A 14,522-nucleotide genomic window follows, 5' to 3' on the forward strand; every position below is an offset into this window, starting at 1 on the left:
TCGCAGCCTCTCCACGCTGGCGGGAGGTGGGGGCAGGGGCGTCGGCGGTGGCAGGTGGGGCTGTCACCTTACGGCTCCGCGGCCGTGGGAAAACAATCGGATTTGTGTCTTTGTTTCACTCATTCATTCAACAAAATTGCATTGAGCGCTTGCTTGCAGTGTGTGTGTGGGGTTTTGTTTTGGTGTCTGCGTCACTGGCTCTTAGGAGTAGTGGTAAGGCTGTATATAAAATGTGGTCCTATAGGAAGTAGACAATGCCCATCTGAGGGCAGACTGGAATTAGAAGAGGGGTGGAAGGCAGGTTAATAGAGTAATCCAACAGGAATTGTGGCAAGGTAGTGCTTGCCTCTCTTCCCGGTCCGGGCTGCTTCCAGCCCTCTCTGGGAGTGTTACAATAGACTGGGTGCTGTCAGGCAGAGAAGTTATTGATGAGCAGGAGGCAGGAATATCGGCTTTGATCTTGAAGGTTCTTTTCAGCGTTGAGTCTACAAATCTGTGATATGTGGATGCGTGTGTGTGTGTGTGTGTGTGTGTGTGCTATGTGATATGTGTGTCCTTTGTCCTCAGATGAATAGGTAGAGGGATCACCATAACCATCACCAGCATCCCAGGCCACTGCCATACACGAGATTGACTTCTGGCCTCCTGCCAACCTTGTAACTCACTCGGGGGCCTTGTGCTTTCTTTTCCCCAGACACCACCTTCTTAGCGCTCATCACCGCCCTGAACACAGCCTTTCCCAAATAGCCTCTGCCTACAGACACCTAGACATAGGTAGATTTCTTATCTTATTGGCTCCAACTTCTTTATCTCCCAGCTCTTTGAGGACATGGGAGTAAAGAGATTGAGCATCTTGTCTGTGAGAAATTGTCTAAAATCTGTAAGCATTTTATTACCCTATTTGCCACTCCTTGCACCCTAAGTTCTGTTCTCAACTCTGGTGGTCATGTAAGAGTTCCGACCTGAAGATGAGTTCACATGAGTCAGGGCAAGATGGAAGTATGTCAGTCCCATTCCACTTCGGATACTTGCGACGCTTGGGCCCTGGCTACAAGGGCAGCTGGGACACCAGTAAGGAAAACTTCAAGATCCGAACGAAGAGGCTGGAGAGGTGAAGGTTTCAATGGCTACCAAGCAGGGGCTGGTTGGTCTGTGAGCCTTCCAGAGCCTGGGCTAAGTGGGAGTTTGTCGAGCTCTCTTGCCCATCAGCAGTCCTCACTTCGCCTCCATCTTCCACGGAAGCCCTCTGCGGGTCACTGTGCTGCGAACACAGCCATCTTTCCTGTATGGGCACTTGGGTCCCAGCACCTTTTCCTGGTTCATCCATTTGTCCATCCAAAACATTTGAATTCTTCCCAAGATCACGACTGTCTAGCACTTCCTATTGGGGAGTCTTAATTTGGCGGTCTGTCCCTGGCTCCATCCCCTCCCTTCTCCTGTTAATTACTCTTTGACTAATTAATCCTCTCCCAGTGTGTTTGACCCAGTGGGCTCCCCTGAAATCCCTTTTCCCTCAGCTTTGCAAAGGGGAGGAGATGGAGAAAGGACATAAGTGCAAGGCAGAAAAAACACGTGTGGATTGATTCGCAGGGCCAAGGCTCCCACAAAAACAAAGGGCTAACCGGGAGAGCTTCCCGGTAGTAGGGGTGAGGGCAGGAGACTAGCAGGCAAGAAGAGACTCCCATCCCTTTAGCACTCCCACCTCCCTGGCTCACTCACCCCCTCACACATCACCATCCAACTGCTTCTCACAGGCAGTTCTGTCAGCTTCCACTCCTGATAGACTCGCCTCTCTTGCACAGCACCACACCGGCTCACACCAAGCACACTTGCCAGCCTTTTGTGTGCAAGTGTTTACTGCCTGCGCCCATGCCTTTGGCCACTCACCTCGGACCCCCGGGCAGCTCTTTGCACACGGCTCTTGGTACACCTGCATCCCCTAGGCACTCATCATCCATCCTATACACACACACACACACACCTATTCTCCGACCCCGGCACACACTCCCCTTCCCTGGCCACTCCCCTCCCTCCACCCTCGCGGGGCCGGCATACTCGCCCCCGCCCCTAGGGACACCTGCTCGTGCGGGGCAGGGCGGGGATGCGCAGCCGCGGCCCCTTCTCCTCCTCTCCCCCTCTCCGCCCCGCCCCTCCCTCCATCCCTCACCGGCTCCCCGGCGCCCGCCCCGCCCGCCCCGCCCGCCCGCCGCTCCGGGGGGGTCTCCGCCGCCGCCGCCGCCGCCGCCGCCGCCGGAAGGAGCCGCCATTTGCCACCGCCGAGCGCACGGGCCGAGCCGAGCCGGATCCGGGAGCCGGAGCGGGACTGGGGCCGGGAGGACGGCGATGGGGGGCGACCCCGCCGCAGGAGGACCCGGGCTCGTAACCCCGGGGGCCCGGCCCGCTCCGGACCCGGACCCGCGGGGCGCGGCACCCTGAGCCCCCCTTCCCCGCCCCCTGCCCCCTGCCCCGGCCATGGCTGCCCACCCCGCCGCCCCCGGGCCGCCAGCGCTCGCGGCCCCGCGAGCCCCGGAGACGCGGCGGTGGCAGCAGTGAAAGGCGCTCGCAGGCCCCGAAGACCCCGGCCCCGCTCGGCGCCCCGGCGCGCGCCCCCTTCCCGGCCTTGTCCTCTCCCCTCCCCCCGCCGCCCGAGAGCCCCTCTTGCACGCCGCCCCCCGCCTCCCGGCGCCCGGACGATGCTCAAGTCTCGGCTCCGCATGTTCCTGAACGAGCTGAAGCTGCTGGTGCTGACGGGCGGGGGGCGGCCCCGGGCCGAGCCGCAGCCCCGGGGGGGCGGGGGAGGCGGCTGCGGCTGGGCGCCCTTCGCCGGCTGCTCCACCCGGGACGGTGACGGCGACGAGGAGGAGTACTACGGGTCGGAGCCGCGGGCCCGGGGCCTGGCCGGCGACAAGGAGCCGCGGGCCGGACCCCCGCCGCCGCCCGCGCCGCCGCCGCCGCCCCCAGGCGCACTGGACGCCCTGTCTCTCAGCAGCAGCCTGGACAGCGGGCTCCGAACCCCTCAGTGCCGGATCTGTTTCCAGGGCCCGGAGCAGGTCAGGCCTGGGTTACCTGGCCGGGCGTGGAGGGGTGGGGGGTGCGCACCTGGGGCGCGTCGGGGAGACCGTGAACGGGGGGCGGGGTCTGGGGAGGCCGGGCGGGCCCGTGGTCCGATGGTGGGAATGAGGGGTGAGGCTGGGGTGGCCGGCTGGAAACCCTTAGGGTGCATTTTGGGGTGGAGGGGGTAGGAGGGAGCCCGGGGTCCCCAGTGAGGGGTGGGGCTTCCTCCTGGGAGGGATGAGAATCCGTCTCGCCGGTCGCTGGGGACCGCCTCACCCCAGGGTCGCCATCGGCGGCGGCGGGGGGGGGGGGTCTCTTCTGTCGGAGGCTGGCAGCGAGGAGAGTGCACGCGTTCCCACCTTGGAGGGAGGGGCCCGGCCAGCGCCCTGGCCTCGCTCGAGGCTTCTCCTCGTGGGTGCTTCCCTTCACTTCTCTGCAACTTTGCATCTCACTACAAAGAGAAGCCTTTGTTCAGTGCACGGGCAGAGCTGCCCCGGGATGGTGCCAAAGGGTGCCCGTGTGCGGTGAGAAACGGCTCCTCCAGCCTAGGGGAGCATCTCCCACTCCCCCTCTCGCCGCCCTCTTTCTAACACGTGGAAATGGAGATCGGCGGTGCGTCCCAGCCCGCATCAGACTCCTGGAGTAAACGCACTCTGCTTCGAAGTGGCGGGGCGGAGGAGGGAAGGCATGGCCTTGACCTGCAGATCCTAAGGAAAGCTTTCCATGGGGAAGCGGAGAGACACCCTTCCCCAGGTCCTGGGAAAGGAGAAGACTCTGGCCCTCCCTCCCCCTCCAGACCTCACCCCTTCGGGACGAAAAGTTTCTCCTGAGCTGCAGCCTCCACCTCTCGCCCAGTCTTGGGTGAAAGGCCTGAGGTTTTTGGCGGTGGGAGAATGAATGACCTGAAGCGCCTTCTCTCTCCGGGTGCGCCGCGGAGTGGGGTCGCGGTGGCGCTGGCTGACAGCGCCCCTCCGCGCTTTTCCTGCAGGGGGAGCTCCTGAGCCCCTGCCGCTGCGACGGCTCAGTGCGCTGCACGCACCAGCCCTGCCTCATCCGCTGGATCAGTGAGAGGGGCTCCTGGAGCTGTGAACTCTGCTACTTCAAGTACCAGGTCTTGGCCATCAGCACCAAGAATCCCCTGCAGGTGAGGTGCCCGGAGAGGACGCTGAGCCTGGGCTTCTCGGCCATTGGAACTCCGGGTTCTACGGGTGGGTGCCCGGGAGCCAGGGAGCCTGTCGCCTCACTGACTGGTCCCCGGGCCACCAGTCCCCACTGTTACCGTACCTCCCCTGTCTGTAAACCTTCCTTTCTTCCGTCATGCACAGGACATTTACTGGGTGCTGCTTGTATTCTGGGTACAATTGGAGCAATAGAAAAGGGAAAGACAGGCCTGCGGCACTGGCACCCCAGGTTCTAGTCCCAGTTGGGGCGCCGGGTACTAGTCTCGGTTGCTCCTCTTCCAGTCCAGCTCTCTGCTGTGTCCCGGGAAGGCAGTGGAGGATGGCCCAAGTGTTTGGGCCCTGCATCCACATGGGAGACCAGGAGGAAGCACCTGGCTCCTGGCTTCGGATCAGCCGTAGTGGCTGTTAGGGAAGTGAACCAACGGAAGGAAGACTTTTCTGTCTGTCTCTCTCACTGTCTATAATTCTCTCTCTGTCTCTCTCTCTCTCTCTCTCACTGTCTAACTCTGCCTGGCCAAAAAAAAAAAAAAAAAAAATAGGGAAAGATGATGATGAAAGCGAGTGCAGTGTTTCCCGTGTGTCAAGTTTGGCATGTGTTCACTCCTTTAATCTTCATAACCTATTAGTTAGAAACCATTATTTTTAAAAAATATATTATTTTTATTTATTTGAAAGAGAGAGTGAGAGAGATCCATCTTTCATTTGCTGATTCCTTCCCCAAATTGCTACCACAGCTGGTGCTGGGCTGGCTTAAAACCATGAGTCTGGGACTCAGTCTGGGTCTCCCATGTGGGTTGCAGGGACCCTGATGTCTCCCAGGGTTTGCATCAGCAGGAAGCTGGAATTGGAAGTGGAGCTGGGACTCCACGGCAGGCCGTCTGATATGACATACAGGCACGCCAAGTGCTCTCTTAACCACGCTGGATACCACTGTACCCCGTTTCACCAGTGAGGTCACTGGTACACCAAGAGACTTGAAAGCTTGCCTGAAGTCACTCAGCCAGTAAGTGATGGAGTTAAGATTTTGGAATCAAACCTGGATGTTTCAGCTTTAGAGCGCTGGCCTTTCTAGAGATCAGACAGACAGGGGTGCTAAATCAAGGACCTCATTCCAGGTCTGATCAGCGCACAGTGCTGCCTGGAGGGTGTAGGCAGGGCTCCTGGGCACCCGCCCCTCCAGGGCCACCCACTTGCCACCTGGCCTTCTGTTCCTTTCTGTGACTCCCCGGAGCCCTTTCTCCCACGCAGTGGCAGGCCATCTCCCTGACGGTCATCGAGAAGGTCCAGATCGCTGCCATAGTGCTGGGCTCGCTCTTCCTCGTCGCCAGCATCTCCTGGCTCATCTGGTCCTCGCTCAGCCCCTCAGCCAAGTGGCAGCGGCAAGATCTGCTCTTCCAGATCTGCTACGGCATGTACGGCTTCATGGATGTCGTCTGCATAGGTGAGGGCGCGCCTCCCCCGCTCTCCTGCACCTCATCTTCCTCTTCACTCCCTGCCCATCCCTGCAATGTCACGGCCATGTTTTCTGTTCCTGGAGACCTTCCCCCACCCCCCACTTCATGCTGCTCCAGGGCCCCTTGCTGCTGCACTGCTTCTCTCTGCACAGTTGCTTGCTTAAGTACCTCTGGCCTAGGTGTGGGTGTGGTTGACCCTGGATGTCCTGTCCCTCTTGCTCAGGCCTCATCGTCCATGAAGGCTCCTCTGTCTACCGCATCTTCAAGCGCTGGCAGGCAGTGAACCAGCAGTGGAAGGTCCTGAACTATGACAAGGCCAAGGACATAGGCGGAGATGCAGGGGGCGGGACGGCAGGGAAGCCAGGCCCCAGGACCTCACGGACGGGCCCCCCCTCCGGGGCCACCAGCCGCCCCCCAGCTGCCCAGCGCATGCGGACGCTCTTGCCTCAGCGCTGCGGTTACACAATCCTGCACCTCCTTGGACAGCTGCGGCCACCCGATGCCCGTTCCAGCTCCCATTCTGGCCGAGAGGTTGTCATGAGGGTCACCACGGTCTGAAGTGGACTCCAGGAGCAGAGATCTTGAGTCAACGCATAGGCCAGAGCTGGCCTCTCTTGGCTGCTGGAGGTACCAGCTGGACAAGGTGTTTAGGGCACACTGCCCTCACCACTGAGGATCTCGGGGGGCAGCCTCGAGCTGGAGACATTGTCTGGCCGCCAGGTAGAGACACCCGGATGACGTTCCAGCCCCCACCGACAGCTCCTCCCACACGTCCTGAGATGTCCACCGGGGCAGCCAGGCAGGGAGGGCAGCTCTTCTTCCCTGGAGAGAACCATCTTTACCTCAGCTCCTGGGGCCTCCAGCCCCCCAGCTCCGCCACCAAGACTTGGTGAAGGGGGACCAATGCCAGAAGAAAGGGGCTGTAGACCCCAATTCCCCACCCCATGGCCACAGGGCATCTGGCAATAAGACTAGTATACATTGAGCTCCCGTTCCCTGCATGAGGGCGGGGGACTTCCCCCTGCTCCACCCCCACTGCATGGGGGAAGGGCATAAAGAATCATTTATATGCACGTGGAGACTGCTTTCTCATCCGGGCGCTGCAGGAGGGTGGGGAGGCGTGGGGAAGTTTCTCTGCACAGGTTGCCAACCCCACGTGCAGCAGTGGGTTCTGAGTTGGAGGTGCATCTCCCTCTTGCTGGTGAATGATTCACATTGGCTGCTAGGTGGCAGGTGGCAGCATTTGGAGGCAACTAAGGGGTGCACCTGCTACCCACAAGTTGGGTGACATAGAAAAAAAAATCTCACAGCTATGGCTTTCCTGTCTACCTCGTAGGGTTGGAATGAGGATAAATGGGGGACAGGTTGGACGCCACTGCAAAGAAAATCAATAATGGCACAAATAGACTTCCAGACTAGTTAATGGTCCATTTATTCCAAATAGTAGTTGGTATAGCAAATTCCAAAGTGTGTTTTTCATCTGGAGTTGTCCAGAACCTTGGAATTTTGTGTTGAGTGATGTAATAGACATGGAAATATGAGAGGAAGCAGACACTGCACGTGTGGAAGGTGGTGGTGGTTCATGAGAATGAGAACTTCTTGGACTCCCTAAACCTGGGGACTGGGGGAAGGCTGGAGCCAACCGTCTTGTCCTGGAGACCGTTTAGGTCCTATTAGTCCTTCTCAGGTACTGTGCTCACTCAGAACAGTGGTGTGGAGTGAGATGGGAGGGACTCTGCCAATATAATGAGTCTCCAGCCCCAGTTTCAGCTGTGTCTACTGCAGTTCAGGGTCACAGGTCTGATCCCCACGCGCCCAGCTGGTGGTATTAAGTGGAAAGTATTGTGCTTGGAGGCAGCAGCCTGGAGAGCTGTTGTTTGTAGAGAAAAGATTTGGGAGGGACTGGTTAAAATGTGGGTCAGGCTGAAGCCTGGTCCATTTCTCTTGAGGCCTTCGGGCTGTGTATTATATGATTGATGCTATCTTTTAAGTGAACTATTCATCAGCAATTAAAATAATTCCTTCATACATTGTTAAAGTCACATCCAGAGACCTTTCTTATTATTGGTTCTTCTCAGGGAAGGTCCTACTCTGCCTTTTTCCTTGGGATGTATTGGAGAAAATGCTTCTCCAATGTGCAAAATGCGTCTCCATCCCCTGCCCCTCTCCCAAAGGGGGTCTTGGCTGCTGTCCATGGTGCTGGCACCTAGACTTGCTTGGAGGTGTAGGCACGAAAGCTCGATGTGGGGTCTGAGCCACCTTGACATGTCGAGGCATATCACTCCTGACTTCTGAGGCGTCAGAGTGGTGAGGGGATGGAGACTGAGCCCCCCATTTCCCCTGTGAGAAACTGCCTCCCCAAGAGATGTCCCTTTCACCCCCAACCTGGAGAGACAGAGAGCCATTCTTTACGGATTTTCCATTCATGGAAGGACTGGTGATGAACGGATGAGAGAACATCAGAGTGATTACTAACACCTATAGTAGCAGATAGGGCTCAGCTACATATGACATACGTGGGGCTGTCTGAGTCAAGCCTGGACTGTGACTCCACATGGAAGCTTAGACATACCCACAACACACACACACACACACACACATACAATTTCCATTTTCACTTTGGGTCCTAAAATCAGCCCCAGTGAGATCATACTTTCCCTTCTCCTTCAGTTTCAGCCTCTGTGGAGGTCTTGGGATGGGGGTTGCGGCCAATAAGGTGTATGGTCTCCTCTCCTTTTCCCTTTTTTAATTTAAAGAGATCTTTTTCCAGGAGAGGGGTCATAGGCACTGCTGCCCTCAAGTGGGCATTTCTAGTGGGGAGTGAGGCGGGTAGAATTCTCATTACTGATTCCAGGAGATGGGGTCTGACTGTGAGCTGGGCTTTGTTTTCCCTCACAAGTCAGGTCATTTGGATTGAAGTGGAGCTTGGTGCGAGGAGAGTAGGTACGGACAGTGTACAGCAGAGAGGAGGTTGAGAGGTGGGGCAGTAAATGCATAGAAACTTTGGTCTCTGCACAAGGCCTCGGGCATGTCCTGCCCTTGTAATTCAGCCCATCTGTGGAAGGCTAGTGGCCAGTCGAGTTTCTGGAGTCAGGGAGCCTTATCTAGGGCAGGTGCCAGAGGTGGTATGGAGAAGGAAGTGTGAAGTGAAATCTCCATCTACACCCAGCTCATGATGGAGGGGCGGGGGAGAAGAGGCAAGTCCTGACGTGGGGTGACCTGGGATGCTCAGGGAGCTGCGCTGAGTGTGCTGAGAGATTTATTTGGAGGGAAGATGAGTTAATCCGTATACATCACAAGGGGAGAACTGTGCCCAGCCTCCCGGGGCGGGGGGGCAGAGTGCTGACTCAGGGTAACAGACTCCGTCTGCCCCAGTGCCCCAGGGCTCTGGCCACCCACACGCTCAGCTTCCGTCCTGTGCCTCTGACTCCTTCTCCTGTGACAGAAATGATCACAGAGCAACTTTTCTAGGGGTGGCCACTCTGGGATGGCATTTGGTTCTGGCAGTCCATTTTCTTATCAAAGACCCAGCTGCCTTTGGCCGTGTCTGCAAATCCCTGCCTCCCCACCCACTTTACAGCTTAGCCCCTGCGCTCACTTTTCAGCACCACCCCCTTACTCTCCTACAGGACGCCAGCCTGAATTTGGCTCTTCCCACTACAGACAGAAGCATGTCTGGGTTTGTATTGAACACCACTCTTGCAGACTCTTAGACCTCCCATTGTTATGGGGATCACTTCCAGGACCTAGGAAACCAGGATCGAAATGGGGGTCAAGGTCTCCCCACTGGTCTTGCCAGAGAAGTCAGTCAAAAGTCAAGAATGGATCATTTGATTTTTTTTATTACAAAACATAACAAGTATTTAATGTTTTCAATCTAAAAAAAAAAGGCAGAGGCCTGGGGGGCCAATTCACTTTCCTAGGGGCAAAAATGAAGAAGGAAACGGGGAGACAGGGCCTGGTAAGCTGTTTATCCTTCTGCCACATGGTCTAGCTTCCATCTGAGAAGGTGCATGGTGTCACCTAGTCAGGAATAGGCTCTGGCAGGGGCTATATAGGTCAAATAAGGGCTCATCCTTCCTCTCAAAGAACTCACATGCAATGGAGGAGGACCAAGCAGGTACAGACCAGATGCACAGTTACTTAGCTCGTACCATGATAAACGCTTAGCCAGCAGCAGCAACGAACACGAACATGGTGGAAGCACAAAGGGCAGTGGTTGAATCCTTCCCCCAGGACACCCAGCGTTATTTGTTAAAGTCTGAGCTGGCCCTTGAAGGATGCACATACGAGCAGGAGAAAGGCCAAGCAGGCAGAGAGAGGAAGGACCGTGGTTTTTCTCCAGACCTACTGAGTCAGGCCAAGTGCACGCTGCACTTGGTCAGGGCTGCCTCACGCACTTTGCTGAGGTTGTCCCATCTGGCCAGGGAGACTTCAAGGGGAAGATGTGTAGCCCTTCCTTGGCTTTGCGCCTAATAAAACCCCTATGGGGAGAGCAAGGGTGATGAGCACAGCTTCCTTCCACAGGACTATCTGTCCACAAACTGTAGGTTGATGCTTCTCTCAGGTACCAGGACAGTCCGGGTCATGGGTCTGATTGGTGTAGAACCTGGCTCAGGCAGCACCTCAAAATGTGTCAAGATCTGGAAAAGCGGGAGGCAGCTGTCACTGTGGGAGGGGTCCGTAATGGCAGGATGGGTTGGTAAAGGGCACTATTAGTGCTGGAATGGCCAAGGTTGGATGGGTACCAGGGGCCAGTTGGGGCTTCTTGGTGAATGAGGGTAGGAGTTATGGAAGAGGAAAAATAGTCTGGATACCCTTGCTCCCAACCCAGGCTGATAACAGCACTGTCTTGTTTCCCAGGATTCAGTACACCAGGCCTCAGGAGTTTTCCTGTGCTTGTCAGAGGACAAGAGCCCACAGCTTTAGACGGCTACAGTGGGGGAAGCAATGAGGCCTCGATCACTCACCTGGGCCAAAGCCATCTGCAGCTCTAGCTCTGCTAGGCGTCTTCCCATGCAGCTGCGCTTGCCAAAGCCAAAGGGAAGAGATGCGAATGGGTGGGGGGCTGGACCCTCCCCCAGCCAGCGAGCTGGACGGAAAGAATTTGGCTCTGGGAACTGGGCAGGGTCCCTTGAAGTGGCATAGTGACACAGAGTGACCAGCGTCTGGAGAGGGAAGAACACAGACTTGTTGGCTTGGGCCCAGGAACGGGGTTGGGGGCATGAAGAAGAGGATCTGAGGACAGGGACAAGGGGAGGCCCTGTCGGTGGGGGGAGGGTTGCTGGGGCTACTTTTGGAATGATTCTTCCACCGCGGCATCATATCCTAGAGAGGACATTTGGGCCAAGGGGAGGGTCTGAAGGGCTATGGGGAATGTCTGAGAATGGGATGGGGTCCTGGGTAGTGAGGAATAGCTCAGCCCAAAGGGGGTCCTGGGCGCCACTTACACTTTTGGGGATGATGTAGTCACCCACACGGACATCTCTGTCTGGGACACGGGAATTCCCAGGCACCACAGGGTACAGTCTGAGTTGCAAAGCAAATGGGGAGACAGCAGGTGAGGCTGGGGCTGTAGACACCCCCTCATCAGCTCCAACCTCCAAACCCCTTTTTGGCCAGAGAGAGAGAGAACCATTGTTGTCTGCTCTCTCTCGTTCTCTCTGCATCCACCCACTGGCTGCTTCCCCAGTTCTTCCCCAGAATCTTCTCCAGTTCTTTCTCTCCTCCCTCCCTCCTCCACCTCTGATCCTCACCTTAGCACTTCCCTGACCACAGCCTTCAGCAGGGGCAGCTGGGACAGAAGGGCGGCTGGCAGGTGGGCACAGGAGCCAGGGCCCAGGGCGGCTGTGATCTCAGAGTGGAGTGCCATCTGGACTTCAGGATGCCGGGACAGCTCATACAGGGCCCAGGAAAGCGTGTTGGACACCTAAGGGGACAGGGGACAGCATCCGCCATATTGGGTATGAGGCCCCAGAATAGAGGACAGATACAGGGCAGGCTGGAGGTAGAGGGACTGAGCCAAATGAATCTCCTTGGCCACAGTGGATCCCCTATAGCCAGAAAGCACCCCTAGCCCCTCTGCGGAGGTGAAAGCTCTGGAAACAGGGCTCACAGCATGGACGGAGAACCTCACCGTGTCCACACCGGCCAGTAGTAGCTCTGTCACATTCCCCAGGATGGACTGGGCAGACAACTTCTCCCGGAGCAGGAAGTAAGTGAGGTGCGCCCCGGATGCCGTGTCCTCCGGCTTTCCCTGGGTCCCCGTGGCTACCTCGGCCTCTCGCCGCTCCACGTGCTGCTGGGCTGCGTGGGCAGAAGGCACGTGGGCAGATGCTGCACGCGCTGCCACTGGACGGCCGCTCGCCCGTCTCCCACGCCCGCCTTGTTTCTGTGCCTTACCAAATGCAAACATCTGGTCCCAGTCCCGGCAGAGGCGGCCCCAGGGTCCCGGCACCAGGCGGTGCAACCACTTGGGCATCGCCATGGTCAGCAGCGTGGACACGAACACGGAGTCCACCGCGCGGATGAAGGTCTCCGTGTCGGGCGGCACCTCAGCCTCCAGGCAGCCCAGGCGCGAGCCCAGCAGCACCGCGGCTGTGCCTGGCCGGGAGGGGGCGCTGTCAGGGCCCTGGGCAACCAGGGCTGCATGCCCCCGACGCCCACCCCTGGCTCCGTGTGGGGACTCACTTTCTAGTCCAAACTTGTAAAACTCCCCCGCCACATCCCGAACCAGGGCGGGTGGCCCGGTGCCACGTCCCCGCTGGCGCCTCAGTCGCCGCACAAGGTCACGAACCACGCTATCCAGGGTTCCGGCGTAGCCCGCGGCCGCCTGAGGCCGGAGGAGGAGCGGGGCCAGGAGGCTGCGGAGCCTCTGCCATTCTTCACCCTCCCTACGCGGATGCGGAGAGAGGGCGCGTCAGGGAGGCGGGCTGTGTGCCGACCGCTCGACGGGGCGCCCTGCGGTGCAGCAGGCGCCCGTTCCGTAGGGGTGGCGGCTGCGCCCTCCGGGTGCGGAAACCTGCCGCTGTCCGCGCCTCTCCCCTTCTTTGCCCATATCCGGCCTCCCAGGTAATCTGAGTCACGGAATCTTAACCTTTCCTCCAAATTCTGGTATTCCGAGCCCAAGCGGCGGTTTCCCCGCGACCCGGGATTTCGGCCTCAAAAGATCAGCCAGGGGGCGAGGGTCGGGCTCATCTTGGGTTTGGGTGAAGCAGGCTGGGGTGGGAAACCCCGAGTGCCGGCAGAGTGGGAGAGGGCAGCCGCACGGCGCCTGGGCCTGGGGGACCCAGGAGGACTCACGCGGTAAGCAGTCCGCAAGCCCGCTGGCGGCTGCGACGGTGCTCAGCCCACGGCGAGAAACTGCAGCGCTCAGGCCGAGGTCCCTCCTGCCGCAGCAGCTGCTCGACGAGCGCGGGGTGGGCCACGTACACTGTGCGCACTGTCCCGAAGCTGCCCAACCACAGCGACCCGAAGCGCGCGGCGCCCTGGACCTGGGGGGACGCGCGCACCGACACTTGGAGACCCGGGCCAGGCCTGCGCAGGGGGAACTCCAGCCCTTCCTGTGCGCCCAGCCAGTGTGTTCGCCCCGATGCTGCAAAACTCCTTCTCGTTGTCCCATTTCCCATCCCTAGGAAGTTTGAGAGTGATGGGCAAACGGAGAACTTTGCGCAAAGCGGACACCCGGGACCTCTCTGTTCCGGGGCGGAGCCGAGGTGGGAGACGCTGCTTTAAGGCTCCCCACCCGGACGGTGCCTCCCCGGGACGAGCCTAGGTGATGAAAAGGGGCGCGCGTAGACTTAATCCCTATGCTTTGCGCTCTCCGACCGCCTCGCGCGCTTGTCCTGGACCTACACAGGGTCTCCAAGGCTGCATGGCAAGAAGGCGCTTTCGGGGCGCACTCCTTCGCCGGCTGTCGGGATGGACTCGGAGCCGGTCGAGTCCCCGCCCTGGTCCCGACTTGCTCTTTTCATAACCCAGGGGCATTGGTTCTCCCTGACTTTCCCTTCCACGTTCTGCGCTAGCCTGTCCTTTTCTGCCGTTAGCAAAGCCAGTTTCCGCGGCGCTTAGTTCCCGCAGCGGCGGCGTCTCTCCTACCTGCAGCTCGTGCAGCCTCGACAGCCCCCCCTTGCAGAAAACTTCAGCCAGGAAGCTGGGCATAGAGGGGCCTGGGAGGTCCGCCAGACTCCGAGGTGCTGAGTCGGGGCCTCGGATGTCCAATGAGGCGCCCAGCTCCGGAGCCCAGCGGACGCGATGGAGCACTTTGGTGGCCCGCTTGAGGGCTTGGGTCATGGTCTGATTCAGGAAGCCCACGAGAGAAAGCACGTCCCAGGAGCATCTTGCAAGCTTGCCTGAACCCCTATTTAACCCTTGGGCGAGGCCGTGACGACGCCCCCTCTCCAGTCGCCTCAGCCAATCCCTTCTGAGCGGTTGGTGCTGGGGGATTAACAACCAGGAACAACAGGAGGCGGGGCTGGTGCTGACTCTGGCTTCCTTGGGTCTCACTTTGTGATGACCCTCATTGGATGTGAGAACCGTCTGTTTCCCCCTGGGGCTAGTGCCCTAGTCCAGCAGCTGGGAAAGGCAACTTAAAAGGAAGGTAGGTGACCAAGCCACACAAGCCAGCGCACTGGCATTTTCACCACTTCCCCAGTGGGCTCAGCCCCTCCTGACTCATCCTGTAGCTTCTCCGGGCTGAGACACAGCTGTACCTGTCCCCACTTCTTGGCTCACTGGGCTGCCAGAGAGCAGGGTTTTCCTGCATTAGCCTCACTTCTCCCTCCTCTGGACCTAACGCATTCTGGGCACAGTGCAGGTGGGTTAATGGGTTAAA

General features: G+C 58.6%; 2 protein-coding genes across 2 annotated transcripts; one reads left to right on the plus strand and one right to left on the minus strand.

Moving 5' to 3' along the window:
- Nucleotides 1-2,071: 2,071 nt before the first annotated feature.
- On the plus strand, nt 2,072-7,731 carry MARCHF9 (membrane associated ring-CH-type finger 9). The gene is made up of 4 exons (XM_051832897.3): nt 2,072-3,050; nt 4,043-4,198; nt 5,484-5,676; nt 5,913-7,731. Exons 1-4 carry the CDS (start codon nt 2,694-2,696, stop codon nt 6,245-6,247), a joined length of 1,041 nt encoding a protein of 346 aa, XP_051688857.1. The 5' UTR covers nt 2,072-2,693; the 3' UTR covers nt 6,248-7,731.
- Nucleotides 7,732-9,523: 1,792 nt separating this feature from the next.
- On the minus strand, nt 9,524-14,392 carry CYP27B1 (cytochrome P450 family 27 subfamily B member 1). The gene is made up of 7 exons (XM_089308610.1): nt 13,787-14,392; nt 12,992-13,182; nt 11,826-12,582; nt 11,446-11,618; nt 11,140-11,218; nt 10,660-10,857; nt 9,524-10,332 (listed from the first exon to the last, which is right to left on the minus strand). Exons 1-7 carry the CDS (start codon nt 13,979-13,981, stop codon nt 10,219-10,221), a joined length of 1,707 nt encoding a protein of 568 aa, XP_089164736.1. The 5' UTR covers nt 13,982-14,392; the 3' UTR covers nt 9,524-10,218.
- Nucleotides 14,393-14,522: the final 130 nt, after the last annotated feature.

Source organism: Oryctolagus cuniculus, chromosome 11 (assembly GCF_051225735.1).
Source record: "Oryctolagus cuniculus isolate XC-2025 breed Fujian yellow rabbit chromosome 11, ASM5122573v1, whole genome shotgun sequence".
Classification (NCBI taxonomy): domain Eukaryota; kingdom Metazoa; phylum Chordata; class Mammalia; order Lagomorpha; family Leporidae; genus Oryctolagus; species Oryctolagus cuniculus.

Excerpts from the sequence above, each read along its gene's own strand:
- CYP27B1 (XM_089308610.1), bottom strand. The coding sequence starts at position 13,981 with ATGACCCAAGCCCTCAAGCGGGCCACCAAAGTGCTCCATCGCGTCCGC. Across the intron at positions 13,183-13,786 it reads CGAGGCTGCACGAGCTGCAG|GTCCAGGGCGCCGCGCGCTT; the intron begins GTAGGAGAGACG and ends GCGTCCCCCCAG. Across the intron at positions 12,583-12,991 it reads GCTTGCGGACTGCTTACCGC|GGAGGGTGAAGAATGGCAGA; the intron begins GTGAGTCCTCCT and ends GCATCCGCGTAG.
- MARCHF9 (XM_051832897.3), top strand. The coding sequence starts at position 2,694 with ATGCTCAAGTCTCGGCTCCGCATGTTCCTGAACGAGCTGAAGCTGCTG. Across the intron at positions 3,051-4,042 it reads GTTTCCAGGGCCCGGAGCAG|GGGGAGCTCCTGAGCCCCTG; the intron begins GTCAGGCCTGGG and ends CTTTTCCTGCAG. Across the intron at positions 4,199-5,483 it reads GCACCAAGAATCCCCTGCAG|TGGCAGGCCATCTCCCTGAC; the intron begins GTGAGGTGCCCG and ends TCTCCCACGCAG.